The sequence below is a fragment of the Porites lutea genome, chromosome 14 (assembly GCF_958299795.1).
Source record: "Porites lutea chromosome 14, jaPorLute2.1, whole genome shotgun sequence".
Taxonomy (NCBI): Eukaryota; Metazoa; Cnidaria; class Anthozoa; order Scleractinia; family Poritidae; genus Porites; species Porites lutea.
In genome coordinates, this window is record NC_133214.1 from 6,349,073 (window position 1) to 6,363,142 (window position 14,070).

The following is a 14,070-nucleotide window of genomic DNA, read 5'->3' on the forward strand; positions in this document are numbered from 1 at the left end:
TTCAGAATTTCCTTTCTTTCTTAGCCTGTATTAATCATACAGATGTACAGTGTGTAGGTGACAATGAAATTGTGGTTTACCCTCAGAACAGATTTTACCTACAACATTTTCAAATGTTGGTTGAACCTGTATTTTGACTCAAATATAAAATATAATGCAGTTGTTAAGATTCAGAAGGAGAAAAACCACACTGGACCAATCTCAATAATAATAATTGGGATAGGTCCAACAACTAATTATTAGTAATGTTGCGAATTACAAAAAATCATAAATCCACAAAATTATTAAATAATTAATTAAACTCCCACAAAAAGAAAGTCTCAAATGGTACATGTAGTTTACAACATTGCACCATTATTTACAATGTGTACTTTCTTTCTCTGTTCCTGTTGCAGTGTTCATGTCTGCGGTGTTGAAGAATTTTTAGGATTCCTGTGATGTCCAGGCTGATGGAGGTGAGCAAAATTTGTCATCTGTTAGCTAATAGTGTTAGTCAAGTGAAGGTTGATTTTTGTTGGTATCTTGTAAACAAGTTGTAAGGTTTGAGGTGTGAGAATTAGTTCTAGTTGTGGTTTTGAATGTTGGTGTAGGGATGTTAATCATATCAGACTCTGAATCAGGGAAGGTCTGATTTGAGCCCCCTCTGTTCCATCTCTTGATTTTTAACTTGGAAAAAACCGTCAAAGTAATAACAGTACTATCCTTATGCATAAGGGAAGAAACTTTTCCTGGGGGGAAAATTGCTACCCTGTTTAAAATGCTAAATAGTGACATTGAATACTTTTTTTTAAGATTGAATTCCCATAAACCTCTACCATGCAGAGCAGCACATACTGAGTAAGCCAAACGTGGAAGTATCCCAACCCCTTCCCCACCACCCCCTCTCTGAGTGCGTGTTTCAATCTGTAAACTCCCAAGGGAACCATTTTAGATATATGGAGGCGAAGAAACAATGCAATTGTTAATAACTACATATCGTCAAGACATCAGGACTAATTTCAGTTGTGTACGTGATAGATCTACACTGATTACTCACTTTTCTGGGCAGTTTCTCAAAATATGCACAAACGTACTTGTCACATGTTTAAAGTTTTCATACTAAAGATCAACTTCACTACAATATCGTTCAAAAGCAATGTGTTTTCACAATTCTTGTGAAATTTGACATTCATTTTCTTGGAATCCCGTGAGAAATTTTCTTTGGTGTTATTACATATGACCACTTACATCTTTAGCTCTTGAAAAATGTAAAAAGAATGCAATATTCTTAAGAACAGCTCCGCATAATTATCAACTTAAGACGAGGAAATAGTCAAAATATGACCTGGCCTCAAACTCGGCCAGAATAAAGCCTTATGTGCCATAGTTACAAAATCGTTGGTTTCAGTACGATCGAGTGAATAATAATTTTTTAACAGATTTTTTTCTTCCCGAGGCCTTTTAAAAATTATGCAGGTACAAGGTTTTTGTCCACTGAGAATTAAAATTACTCAGTTTCCTGGTGGATTCCTTCTTAAACATTCCTTTTGTACGTTACCAAGCACAAATTTTAAGACAGTATTTTGAGTATTGTGAGTATTTTTTCTGTGTTTTTGTGTTTTCTCCTTTTATTTAACAGGCATGATCTGTAATATGTAAAAGTAGATGAAACGTGATCTATGATGTCAAAAAATTATTTTGTAGAAAACAACAGAATGACTAGTGTCATCATCTCAAAAGATTGTGTGCATTATTAGGAATTACAGAAAAATACATAGGTTTTTCAAAAATGTATAATAATTTCGTCAAAGGGATAACAAAGACGTAAGCAAAAAGAGTGGTAAAGAAAGAATTTGAATACTATTTCTTTCTGAGCTTTAAATTCTAAATATCTGGTGAAAAGGTAACATTATCCGACTTAATAAACATCTAATTAAATATAGATTTTACTAACAACATAATTTTTTTCGAGTTTTGATCTTAGTCAAGAAACAATTTCTTCCTTTACCTCTCCTCTCATGGGTCTTTAATTTTGTGTGTTTTTTTTAACTGGCTATATACCATTGGGAACAATGCTGTGGTGGACTAGTATCCCATCCAGGGAGGGGTGGGGGAAGTTGGGGTGGGAATAGTTCTTAGCAATTCACAGTACTCAAACCAAGATAAGCTGTTGCTGTGTGGGCTTCAATGGCTTGTTTCAACCCTTTAAGCACCAGTATCCACATACAAATTCTCCAGACTGATCTCAATGCATTCCTTAACCCTTTAAGCCCTAAGAGTGATCAGTGTCAAATTTCTTCATGTAGTATCACTTCTTTATAAAACACAGTGGTCATGAGAATTGAGGACCTGATCACACTAGTTGAATCTAATTGATATTTCAACAAATTCTCCCCACTACTTCTTTTGAAAACAAATAGGGACAACAAATGAGAATTTGGATTTTGATATTAGGGTTTTAAGGGTTAAAAGAATTACATGTAGTTAAGAGAACTTGATTAACGATCATAGCATTTTCACTCAGTGATCATTTTATTCATTTCATATCATTAAATGGAAAGTTTACATACATATATTGTAGTCCACTTCTCTTAGTGTGGTACAGACGTACTGTGCTGTTTACATGCATGTAGTCCACACCTCTTAGTGTGGTACAGGTGCACTGTGCTGTTTACATACATGTAGTCCACACCTCTTAGTGTGGTACAGGTGTATTGTGCTGTTTACATACATGTAGTCCACACCTCTTAGTGTGGTACAGGTGTACTGTGCTGTTTACATACATGTAGTCCACACCTCTTAGTGTGGTACAGGTGTACTGTGCTGTTTACATACATGTAGTCCACACCTCTTAGTGTGGTACAGGTGTACTGTGCTGTTTACATACATGTAGTCCACACCTCTTAGTGTGGTACAGGCGTACTGTGCTGTTTACATACATGTAGTCCACACCTCTTAGTGTGGTACAGGTGTACTGTGCTGTTTACATACATGTAGTCCACACCTCTTAGTGTGGTACAGGTGTACTGTGCTGTTTACATACATGTAGTCCACACCTCTTAGTGTGATACAGGTGTACTATGCTGTTTACATACATGTAGTCCACACCTCTTAGTGTGGTACAGATGTACTGTGCTGTTTACATACATGTAGTCCACACCTCTTAGTGTGGTACAGGTGTACTGTGCTGTTTACATACATGTAGTCCACACCTCTTAGTGTGATACAGGTGTACTATGCTGTTTACATACATGTAGTCCACACCTCTTAGTGTGGTACAGGTGTACTGTGCTGTTGAGACACTCTTAGTAACATGCGTCATCTTTGACCTTTCACCCTGTAAGTTGTCTCTGTCCCCCTCCCTTTCAAGTACATGAATAAATCATACTGGGCCAGTCCACGAGAAGTGTTACAGTACATAATTAATTAATACAGTCTATTATTTAAGAATACATGGGGAGGGGAGTGGAGGCTTAAAAGAGAGCGCGTGCTTATTAACTTTCTTCCCCTGAAAAGGAGGGGGGCGCTTATTCGGCATGGGGCAGGGGGTTAATAGAGGATTTATCATATACTTAAGACACCACAGGTAGCCCAAACTTAAAGAAATTCGTGCACGTTTTTCTAGTCAATTTTTTCAAGTGCACTCGCTGACAGAAAAGCAGTGGAAGACAATGCTTAAATAAAGTTTGCAAGAACTTACTATTAAAAAGACTTTTTAATAACCTGAGATCAGGCCCTGTTTTCGTTTCTCTTTGTAAATAACATTCCGGCGGGTAAGGCGAAACGAAACGAGAAATTTTAGCGGGACTACGTAAGAATGATAATATGAGAACTGCTAAAATTGAGCCTGATCTCAGGTTAGCTTTTTAATAAACCCTTAAATAAATTTATGCCACTCTTCTTTTAGGAATTGTCATCCTTTCCTAGCACAGCCTCTACATCACGGGAAGACCATGAAAACAATTCAGGATCCATTTCCTCCAGGAAATTGAGAGTAACTCTGTTAAGCAGTGAATGGAGGTCAACAAAAGGAGGCTTGTCAACCATCAACCGAGAGCTGGCCATTCAGTTGGCAAAACACCCCAGCGTTGAGGTCAGTGTTTATCTCCCTCAGTGCAGCGAAGAGGATAAACGAGTTGCTGCAAGTCACAATGTACAGCTTATTGAAGCAGAAGAAATGCAAGGTTATGACCCTGTTGACTGGTTGTCCTTTCTTCCCGAAAACCATTCTGTGGATTTTGTGATAGGACATGGAGCTGTTCTTGGTCGGCAAGTGCAGGGTATAAAACGTCAGTGTAAGTGCAAGTGGATTCAGGCCGTTCATACAGCTCCTGAAGAGCTTGGTATGTACAAGTCCTACGCAGATGCCATTTCAAAAGGTGAGAAAAAGCACAAGGCTGAGGTAAAACTCTGTGAAAAAGCTGATCAAGTTGTAGCTGTTGGACCCAAGCTGGCTGAAGCTTTCTCAGGTTATCTCCGTGCCTGTGGAAAGGATCAAGATGTTCTCAATCTTAGCCCAGGCATCTTCTCTGAATTTTCTCACGTAACTCAAGCCACTGAAGAAAGGAAAACATTCAGTGTTTTAGTGTTTGGACGAGGTCACAATGAAGACTTTCAGCTAAAAGGATATGACATCGCTGCTCGCGCTATTGCCGAGTTGAAAGACGAGCCACAGCCCTATAAGCTCTTGTTTGTTGGAGCTCCAAGTGGCGAAGAGGAGAAAGTGAAAGATTTGTTACTCCATCAAGGCATTGATCGCAGTCAACTAACTGTACGTTGTTTTAATGAAAGCAGAGAGCAGTTAGCCCGGTTGTTTTGTGAAGTAGATCTTGCTATAATGCCATCACGAACTGAGGGCTTTGGTCTTGCCGCCCTTGAGGCTTTTTCTGCTGGTCTGCCTGTGCTGGTCAGTGGGAACTCTGGTCTTGGCGAAGCCTTACAGGAAGTTCTGAACGGTTCAAAATGTGTGGTGGAATCAGAACATCCTAAAGATTGGGCCAATGCAATCAAAGCTGTTCGGAAGAAAAAAAGGAAGCTGCGACTGAGAGAGGCCAAGCTTCTTCAAGGAGAGTATGCAGAGATATACAGCTGGCAGGATCACTGTAATAGACTTGTGGAACGAATGCTTGCCATTTCTCAAGGTAACAGGTTCACTTTTAATTCAAATTGGTCTTAGTATTGTGTAATCTGCTGGCATTAGGAAATGCATATTTTTAAGTTCACGCAATTACAATTACAACATTAGTGAAAACTTCACAACGACAAATTTGTCTATCTCTTTTAATAACTCCACCAGACAAGTCCGCCTACATACATTTGCCAATTTCAGAGAGTTTCAAAATCGCGATACCTTTTAACATCTTATTCCCGTCCCCGAGGGTCAAAAATAAAGAATTATTGTATTGCTACATTTGTGTACTCCTTTTGTAGGTTCCGGTGCAGATGAGCAGAATTTATCTATGAAAGCCACTGTGATCTGTCATGATGAAAAACCCTCTCCTTCTGAAACACGTTTTCATACAGGTACACGTGAATATTAGCAACATGTGCAATATGTCCGTAACAGCAATTCATCGTTTTCTATGTAGGAAGGTCTGGGACATGTACTTTAATTTGGGCTTAACGATTATTCCTTGTGGGGATGTTAAATAAAAAAGAAATTGTCGAAGCATCGAACAAGACTCGTTTAAGACTGACTTACAAGGTCAAGACTTTTTCACACTGGTTACAGGTTTACAATGTGAGATGCCGTCAAAAAATGCTCGTTTCAGGTTTACTGTTCTCGTGCTAAATAACGTAATGGACCACAGCAGAAGGAAATTGCGTTTTATCATACACACTGTAGGCTTGGTCTTTTTGTTTGGGTTATTCTAAGTGAAATGTTCACCTTGGGACTTGGACATGCTGGCCTTTGCCGCGGTGTATATATTAGCAAGTAACAATTGATCGCCCCAGTGAGGTAATTTCCAGAATCCGGGAAACTTTTGCTAGTGGAATCTGGAATCTCGCCAATGATTGTAATACGAAATCCAAGTTCCGTTGACAAGGAATCCGGAGCCCAGTGCCTAAAATCCAGAATCTAAGAATGTTTTGGCGACGACATTGACCTGCTCTGTGTTTTTGTTTGGTTACCGTAAATTCTCTATTAAGTTCACCCTCTCAAATAAGCCCCTTGTCTCCAGTACCTCCCCCCCGCTCTTTTCAGGGGAAGAAAGTTAATATTAGCCCCCCTCCCCTCCCCTAATTATTTTTCACTAATAAACGATAGACTTTATTAATCAATTACCACTGTAAAACTTCTTGTGGACTGATAGCCTTGGGAGTCTGTTAAGCTTACGGGAAACTCTTTCTGAAAAACGTCTTTAGCGAGGGAGGAATTCCCTATTGGCAAAAAAAGAAACATGCAAACACAAGTTTTATAGGGAATTAGCTGGGTGTGTATGGGCAAAAATAATTGGATCATCACTAGTCTGGTTTAATTTCAGGCTCAAAAAAGGAGAAAAGGCCTTTGTCTCCAAGTAGCACTCCGACATCAAAAGTCCCAAAATGTTTGGGAGATAAAGGTAAAGTTTGTTTATGCATGATAAAGTTTATAACAGTCTCATTACTGAAAGCAACATTGGAAGTAAAAGATGTGCAGGGGCGAACTTCTGTTCTTAACATATTTTGTGCCCCCCTGCCACACCCCTTCCCCCTCCTGCTGTAGAGATGGATACTCAAGATGCTGGAGTCACTCTTATCCATTCAATAGCAAAACTTAAACTTCTCAACTTTGACGCATGCTCTTGCTATATTGAGCGTTAAACCTATTGAGTACAGAATTTTTTGTTCGCATTTTGGCACATTTTGTCAAACTGTAGTCAAGTTCTGTTCTTGTCTCAATTCCTTGCGAGATGGTTTATGGGGAAGGGTTTGGTGTCTGATGATTTATTTGTGCGAAGGTAGTTTGGCGAAACACAATGATGCTTTTCTGGTTTGATTTTTTCTTTTCAACTGATTTTACGTCCTAAATAGGCCTTAGGAATTCAGAAGCTGAACTATATTAACTCTCTCACCCCTAGACTGAGATATGGCGAGATAATTATTTTGTCATTCTAAGTTTTGCATCTGTGAACGAAACTTTATGGTGTTACCATTCAAATGAATCCTCTTAAGTAGAACTTGTACTCAGTGCTATTTATTTCTTGGGATTTCACTGAAAAGAAATCTGGAATCTTTGTGAGTTTTCCCTTGTCCACTCTCAGGAGTGAGAGGCGATTAACTATGTCTATAAAACGAAGCCAGTGGGAGATTTTGAACACATGAAAAATTTCAGGAATGTTGATTGTGTGGTGACCAATCGCAATAATGTTCAGGACATGCAAGGAAACCTCAAAACCACAAACTAATTACTTCTCAGTTATTTCTCACGCCTTATTGGCTATTTCCTCGCAACACAATAACATTCCATAAATATTTCTGCTGTTCACGGTTTTGTGAGTTTCACAGTAGAAGATGTTTACCTTTAGTCCTAGTTGGATCACAGGAGGTGTGCTCAGTAAGAATCCCCTTTCATGTGAAAGTAGGAGTAGCTAAAAATTGATTTCTAGTAAGAAATAATGTAGTTAGTTTTTCAGTGGTGCTGCGTGCGGGAGGTAAATTGGCCAAATTGAAGAGGTTTTAAAGCATACGTTTCGAGAACTAACCCTTCGTTAGTTTTCGTTATGTAACATAAAACACCTAATGACTGGTTAAGTTAATTCTGTTTCCCTCGAATCTCAATGTTTCCCGAGGCGGAAAGTGATTTGTTATATAGCTGGAAATTTTGAAGCTGGAAATTCGTTAAACCTTGCTGTAACGGCGGTCGTTGGTCAACATTAGGGACTTGTAAGATCCAACGACGCGGACGGCAACGAGAACTTAACAAAAAAAGGTTTTAAAAGCAAAACAACAACTAGCACGTACATCACACTTGTTTGTACATTTTCAAGCAACGACGACATGTGATGTCAATTTCTGAACTTAGATATGGTCCCTTGGCATTCAGCGCCAGGAGGTTTCGCCTACATTTGACAAAGTAAGTGGGTAGGAATAATTGCAGTAAAGACTAAAAGAGCGCAAATTCACTTTTTAAGCGAAGTTCTCGTTGCCTTCGCGTCTTTGGATCTTTTAAAAAGTCCCTATTCAAAGGTAATAGTGCATTACCCTCTGACGTCATAGATTTTGCAATGTTACCCGCTCAGAAAGCTTTTGGCGGGAAACAGTTTCAACGTTAGATGTCATGTGACCTCGAATTAACCAATGAGAGCGCGTCCTTTTGGGAAAAAATTTCCAGCTATATAACAATTCCTTTTAAGGCCTATCTGTTATAAAATACAGTCGAACCTCCATGTGCAATCACCCATCGTAAGCAGACCACCTCCCTCCCATATAAGCACCAATCCAAAACACCAAAATTTTTCCAGTCAAAGCTTTACAGTTTGAACCTCTAGTAAACGACCACCTCCTGTAAGCGACTGCTACCACTTGTTGGGGCTGACGGTTTTATAATGTTTTATTGTTTTTAACCTCTCGTAATCAACGACTTGGAGCATGTTCTGATCTCTTTGCCAGCTGTACGTACGGTATGTACTATGCTGCTCACAGTATACGACGTTCTTTTAGCGACAACATGGAACTACACATATCGGAACTAAGAAAATACAGGCAAACATTTGTTGCGTTCGATTTTCCCAAGTGATCATGTCCCGTAAGCGACCTTTAACTCTTAACATTTTAGGTAGTCGCTTATAGGAGGTTTGACTGTATTTGATTTATGTACAAATGTTGGCAGAGACTTCAAAGTAGCACATTATTTTAAGTACAAAATATGAAAAAAAAAATTACGGTCATTCTATGAGACGAGGGGAGGACAACATTTTACAAAATCTCTGCCCCGTTCGTAGCGTCAAATCCTCCGATTTTTCGTTACTGACTAATATTTCGATCTCCTTGTTTTCAACAGATAGGGACAGCTTGGTTCTCGTGAAGTTGCTGAAAAAGGAATACAAAAGGCGCTCGCATTTAAGACCACTTCTTTGGAATAGCACCATCCAGTTGCCCATAGAACAAGTCTACACAAGACTGAAAATCGTTTCAAGAGGAAAATTGGCCAGCCAAATAAAAGACGACGACGTGAAAGTGTTTGACATCTTCAAAGTTCCTGATATAGGTGAGGATGTTATGACGATAGTAGAGGGAAGTCCAGGAATCGGTAAAACTACGTTTTGCCTCAAACTTGCTTATGACTGGGCTCATGGAAATATCCCATCGAAGTGCTCCTTTCCGAAGTTCGAATTTGTGTTTCTTCTCAAATGTCGCGACATTGATGGAGACATAATGAAAGCTATCAGTGAACAACTTTTGCCCAGAGATATGGACATGGAGAAGTCTGTGGAGAAGCTGTTGCACTTAATGAAGAACATTCATAACCAGGAGAGACTGATGTTAATCATTTTGGATGGATTGGATGAGCTACCTGAAAAATCACGGCACCATGTAGATGAGCTGCTTCACAGAAGAATTTTAGCATTTTGCTATGTCTTGGCCACGACACGACAAGAAAGAGGAATCGAAGTACGGAAAAGCGTTGTCTTTGACATTCACTTGGAAATCAAAGGGTACACGGAAAGTGATTCTATTGCTTACATCAGAAGACACTTTGAAACCATTGATCAGTCACCAAAGGGTGAGAAGCTCATTGAGGAAATGCAACAGAACACCTTTCTACATGCACTTCGAAATAACCCGCTAAATTTACTTCTCCTTTGTGTTGTTTATGAGGACTACGAGGGAAAATTGCCGAGTTCCCGGACGGAACTTTACCAAGTCATTGTGCAATGTCTTTTGAGACGATACTGCGCCAAACGCAACCGGCCCGCCCCTGAAGATGACAGTGTCCTAGAGAAAATGTTTGAAAAGGAAATTCGTGCACTCGGAGAGCTGGCTTGGTTATGCCTGCTGAGTGATCGTTATGGTTTCCGTGAAACTGAAATGGATGAGTTCGAAAGGAAATACCCGGGATTGGTAGCTCGTGAGCTAGGACTTCTTTACAAGGAAGAAAGTCTAAAGAGACTTAAGCCTCAACATGAGTACTGCTTTCTTCACAAGACCTTCCAAGAGTACGTGGCTGCCGCGTATATTGCAGAGAAGTTAGTAAATCAACAGTTTAATGTATTTGAGCACGTCAACATAAGCTTTGATGACATTGTAACGAAATATCCACAAGTGTTTATTTTTGTTTCTGGTATGCTGGGCGAGAAAGCTACAGTTCTGTTCACCCAGATTGGAGAGGAGTTAAAGAAGTCATATGACTGGAATTGGAACGAGCGTTGCAGTGAGAAGATTGCTACTTTCTTTATTCAAAGCTTTAATGAGAGTGGACATGCAGAACAAATGGCAGTTACTCTCTGTAACATTATACCTTTTCCAAAGGTCATCACTTCCAAGCTAATAGACAATTACAATGCGTCTTTTATTCAGGTTTTAATGGCTTGCAGAAGCTTTTCAAATTTACAGATACCTGTTGAACTCTATGCTGATATTGGCTGGGAGAGAAGAGCAATTGACGTAGTAAATTATATAGAATCCTACCCGCAGCTGACAATCGTAAGTTTTCGTGTTCATGATCTGGGATCTTTGACGTCATCTGCTGCAGATCGTCTTTGCAAATGGTTTTCTGCAAGCAAGAGCTTATCAGAGTTTACTCTTAAATACATATCTTATGTACAGTCTCCTGAAATATATGAGCCGCTGGTTCAAATTGGCCATGGGTTGGCTTCATGTCGAACTCTGACAAAAGTAACGTTTGCTTTGCCTGGATATGCTTATAACGAGAGTATTTTCAATGCGTTCGAAACTGGATTGACAACGCTGTCGTCTGTTAATTTCGAGCTATGGGGCTCAATGAAGTACACTGCGACACGAGCCTTACAAAATTTTTTGTCAAATAAATTCTTGAATTCTCTTTCTCTTTGTATTGTTGGAGGTGTGCTGGATTTGTTAGTCGCTGCTGTCAGTCAAGCACTTGCAAGGCAAACAGTTTTAAAATCTCTTGATCTACATGTTGATGGACCGCTGAGTTCCTCTAGTGCCAGTTTCCTCGAAAAAGGGCTTATAGAAAATAGCTCTTTAAATTATATAAGACTGCGTGTCCACGATGAGCTCCCTGGTAACTGGAATTCTATTGTGGAAAATCTTCGCTTGGCGAAAAGGTCCCCTGTTTGCTGTTCTATTTATCCAAACACCTTTAACAACGTAGCAAATAATTATTTTCGTCCTGTTCTGGTTAGGAAAGGGTTAAATGTAAAGCAACACTTAACTGTTAACGTCTGGGGTGAGATGAAATGCGAAGCGGCAGAAGCTCTTTGTGAAGTCTTGGCAACTTCATCCATTACTGTTCTCACCTTAAACGTGCGTGGAAATTTGACAAGCGAAGTTTCTAATTCCATAGCAAGATGTCTGGAAGAAAACAAGACACTATCTTCCCTGTCCATCAATATATGGGGCGAGTTGACAATAGAGGGAGGTATTGTTCCTTCTAGCCTTTCAAAAAACAGTCGCGTTCAGTTAAATGTACATGATGTGCGTATAGGCCCAGCTGAGTCGAACAATGTTCTTGTTATCGCTACTGATAACCCTGCGGCAATAAGAGATTTTTTCACTCAAGTCAAGGATAGAAGAAAAGAAAAAGTCAGTCTTACAATCAATAACGATAATTATGTTACCAAAGAGTGGACACGTTGTCTAGGTGATGCTTTGGCAGAAAACACATCCCTGACCACGCTTGATCTTATAGTCAACAGCTGCTTCGTGGATGTAGATTTGGGAGAATACCTTGGGGAAAGTTTATTGCAAAGCACTTCTTTAACATCTCTTAGTCTCGCATTCAACTTCAGTAACATGAAAGAAGGATGGGAATGCAAACTGGGTGAGCGTTTGATCAAAATGGCATCTTTAACTACACTCAGTCTTGAAATAAACGGCGAGGACGAGTGGAATCAGAAGGATTGGTTGAGTCCTACACTCAGCAGCCTTGACTATGTTAAGGAGAATCAGGAGAATTGTTTGAGTCCGTCTAAACTGAGTAACGTGCTAGTGGCCATCAAATCATTATCTACCCTTTCTGTTGCAATCCATAGTGATAGCATGTGTTCTTTTTGGGATAAGGTTGTAGGTGACTGTTTGATAAAATGCACATCACTTAAGAAACTTAATCTCACATTTGACGCGGGTGAATACGTTTATTGCAGTTTTAATGGCCTTTGTAACGGCTTGATGACAACAAGCTCATTAGATACATTATGTGTCGCAATTTTTACCAACGGCCCCAATGATGGGTATATGTCAAGTTTGTTTTTTAGCCTTATTCAAGGTCTGTCATTAAACTGGTCAGTAAGTACACTGACACTAACAGTAACTGGGGCAGCAGATGAAACAGGTTATATTAGTCAGCTGATCAATTTCGATCATGTACTGTCATTGAACACGTCAATAACTACGTTAAATGTCACAATAAATGAGTGTGGTGATGGAGTATCGAATATACCCGTGTTTCTGCGCACCTTTGGGGTGTTTAGAAGTTTGGAAGATAACACATCAGTAACGACATTCAATCTGACACTCAACAGTAGCAAAGAAGTGAGTGATGACTGGTTAACAAGCCTTTCCGACACCTTGATGAGAAACACCTCATTAACTACTCTGAGATTAAAAGTGAACAACCATTGTGCTGCAGGTGAAAGTCGTCTGTATGACTTTAGTAAACTTTTTATAGAAAGCAGATCATTATCGTTACTTGAACTCGATGTAAGTTTCTATGGAAAAGAGAGTGGGTGTCATAAGGTTTTAATTCATTAGAAGAATACAGGTAAGATTTATATGCTTTCCAGTCCGCAGGAACATATGTCAGTATCAAATGAAAAGTGATCTACAATAGAAATGTGGTTTAATTTTTCATTAATCTTGAAGTCACCGTGACAACCGACCCTTAAAAATAAAGATTCTAATTAAAAATGCAAAATGGTCAATCTACAAATGTTTGTTTCAAGTTTGGACATTTTATGTTTTCTCTCTTTCCAAATTAAAACGACTTTCCTTCGGTCCCGCTGAAATATTTCGTAACCATTCTAGTTTCAATATGGTTCTCCGATCGCTATATCGCTTTCGTTAAGTTATCATTCATTAAATGGGTAGTCACAAATCCAGCTAAATTAATCTAATTGCTGCCTTAAATTACGGCCACGCGTGATCAGAAAATCATTCTGTTCAAGCTACATCACACACGTTTCCTTTGATACCGGGATATTTTCTTGTGGAAGCTCAACCTGAGGTCCGTTATGTTCACACCACTCTGTAAAGCGTTAAGGTTACTAGATACCTTCAGGGGTGTCTCACGTGCAATTAATGTAGGCTATTTTTTCTTATGGAAGCCCAGTCTGAAGTCCGTTATGTTCACACTACTCTGTATAGCGCTAAGGTTACCAGATACCTTCATGGGTGTCTCGCGTGCAGTTGAAAATGGCAAAACCTCGTTCATAGCGCTTTGACTTTCGAAAGACTGGAAAAAGTCAAATTAGTTAAAAACAAATCGCTTTGAGATTTAGCTTTCGAAGGCCAATTCGGACGCACGCATTAAAAAAATCGTTTACGAAAACCGAGAGTGCAAGTTTTATACAGTGTAGTTTGGACATAACTTAGTTTGAAAATTGCACTCTGTTGCTCAGTCTCGTAAAGTCTCCTATGGTCCATTCAACTTACCTTCTTGCACGATGTAACACAATCCCATTGCTCGTGAATCTGTTTCAGCATTTTTTTAGGCCCATTTATATGGAAAAAAGTTGTCCCGGGTAGAAGGGCTTAATCCGCCGCCTACCCGAGCTACCCTGGGTGAGCCAACTTTTCATACGTTCCCTTAACCCTTTAAACCCTAAGAGTGATCAGCATCAAATTTCTCTTGGTAATATCAATGCTTTGTAAAACAGAGTGGTCATGAGACTTACGTACATGATCACAGAAAATGAATTGCTTGTTATTTTATCAACTTCTCCCCACTTCCTCTTTAGGAAATGAATA

The 14,070-nt window shown here is 39.4% G+C and overlaps 2 protein-coding genes across 4 annotated transcripts in view; both read left to right on the forward strand.

The window, feature by feature from the left end:
* The window catches only part of LOC140924632 (uncharacterized), a 135,491-nt gene that overhangs the window by 93,571 nt on the left and 27,850 nt on the right, over positions 1 to 14,070 (forward strand). The window contains exon 1 of one of the 3 annotated variants that reach the window (XM_073374655.1): positions 395 to 455. The exons of the other annotated variants lie outside the window; for them this stretch is intronic. Coding sequence (XP_073230756.1) covers positions 438 to 455 — 18 coding nt within the window. The 5' untranslated portion in view covers positions 395 to 437. Of the gene's footprint in view, positions 1 to 394; positions 456 to 14,070 lie in introns of those variants that run through there. 3 annotated transcript variants of the gene reach the window in all.
* On the forward strand, positions 3,843 to 13,991 carry LOC140924913 (uncharacterized). Its single transcript, XM_073374902.1, has 4 exons — positions 3,843 to 5,120; positions 5,410 to 5,502; positions 6,465 to 6,542; positions 8,963 to 13,991. The coding sequence occupies exons 1-4, from the start codon at positions 4,157 to 4,159 to the stop codon at positions 12,853 to 12,855; spliced, it is 5,028 nt and encodes a 1,675-aa protein (XP_073231003.1). The 5' UTR covers positions 3,843 to 4,156; the 3' UTR covers positions 12,856 to 13,991.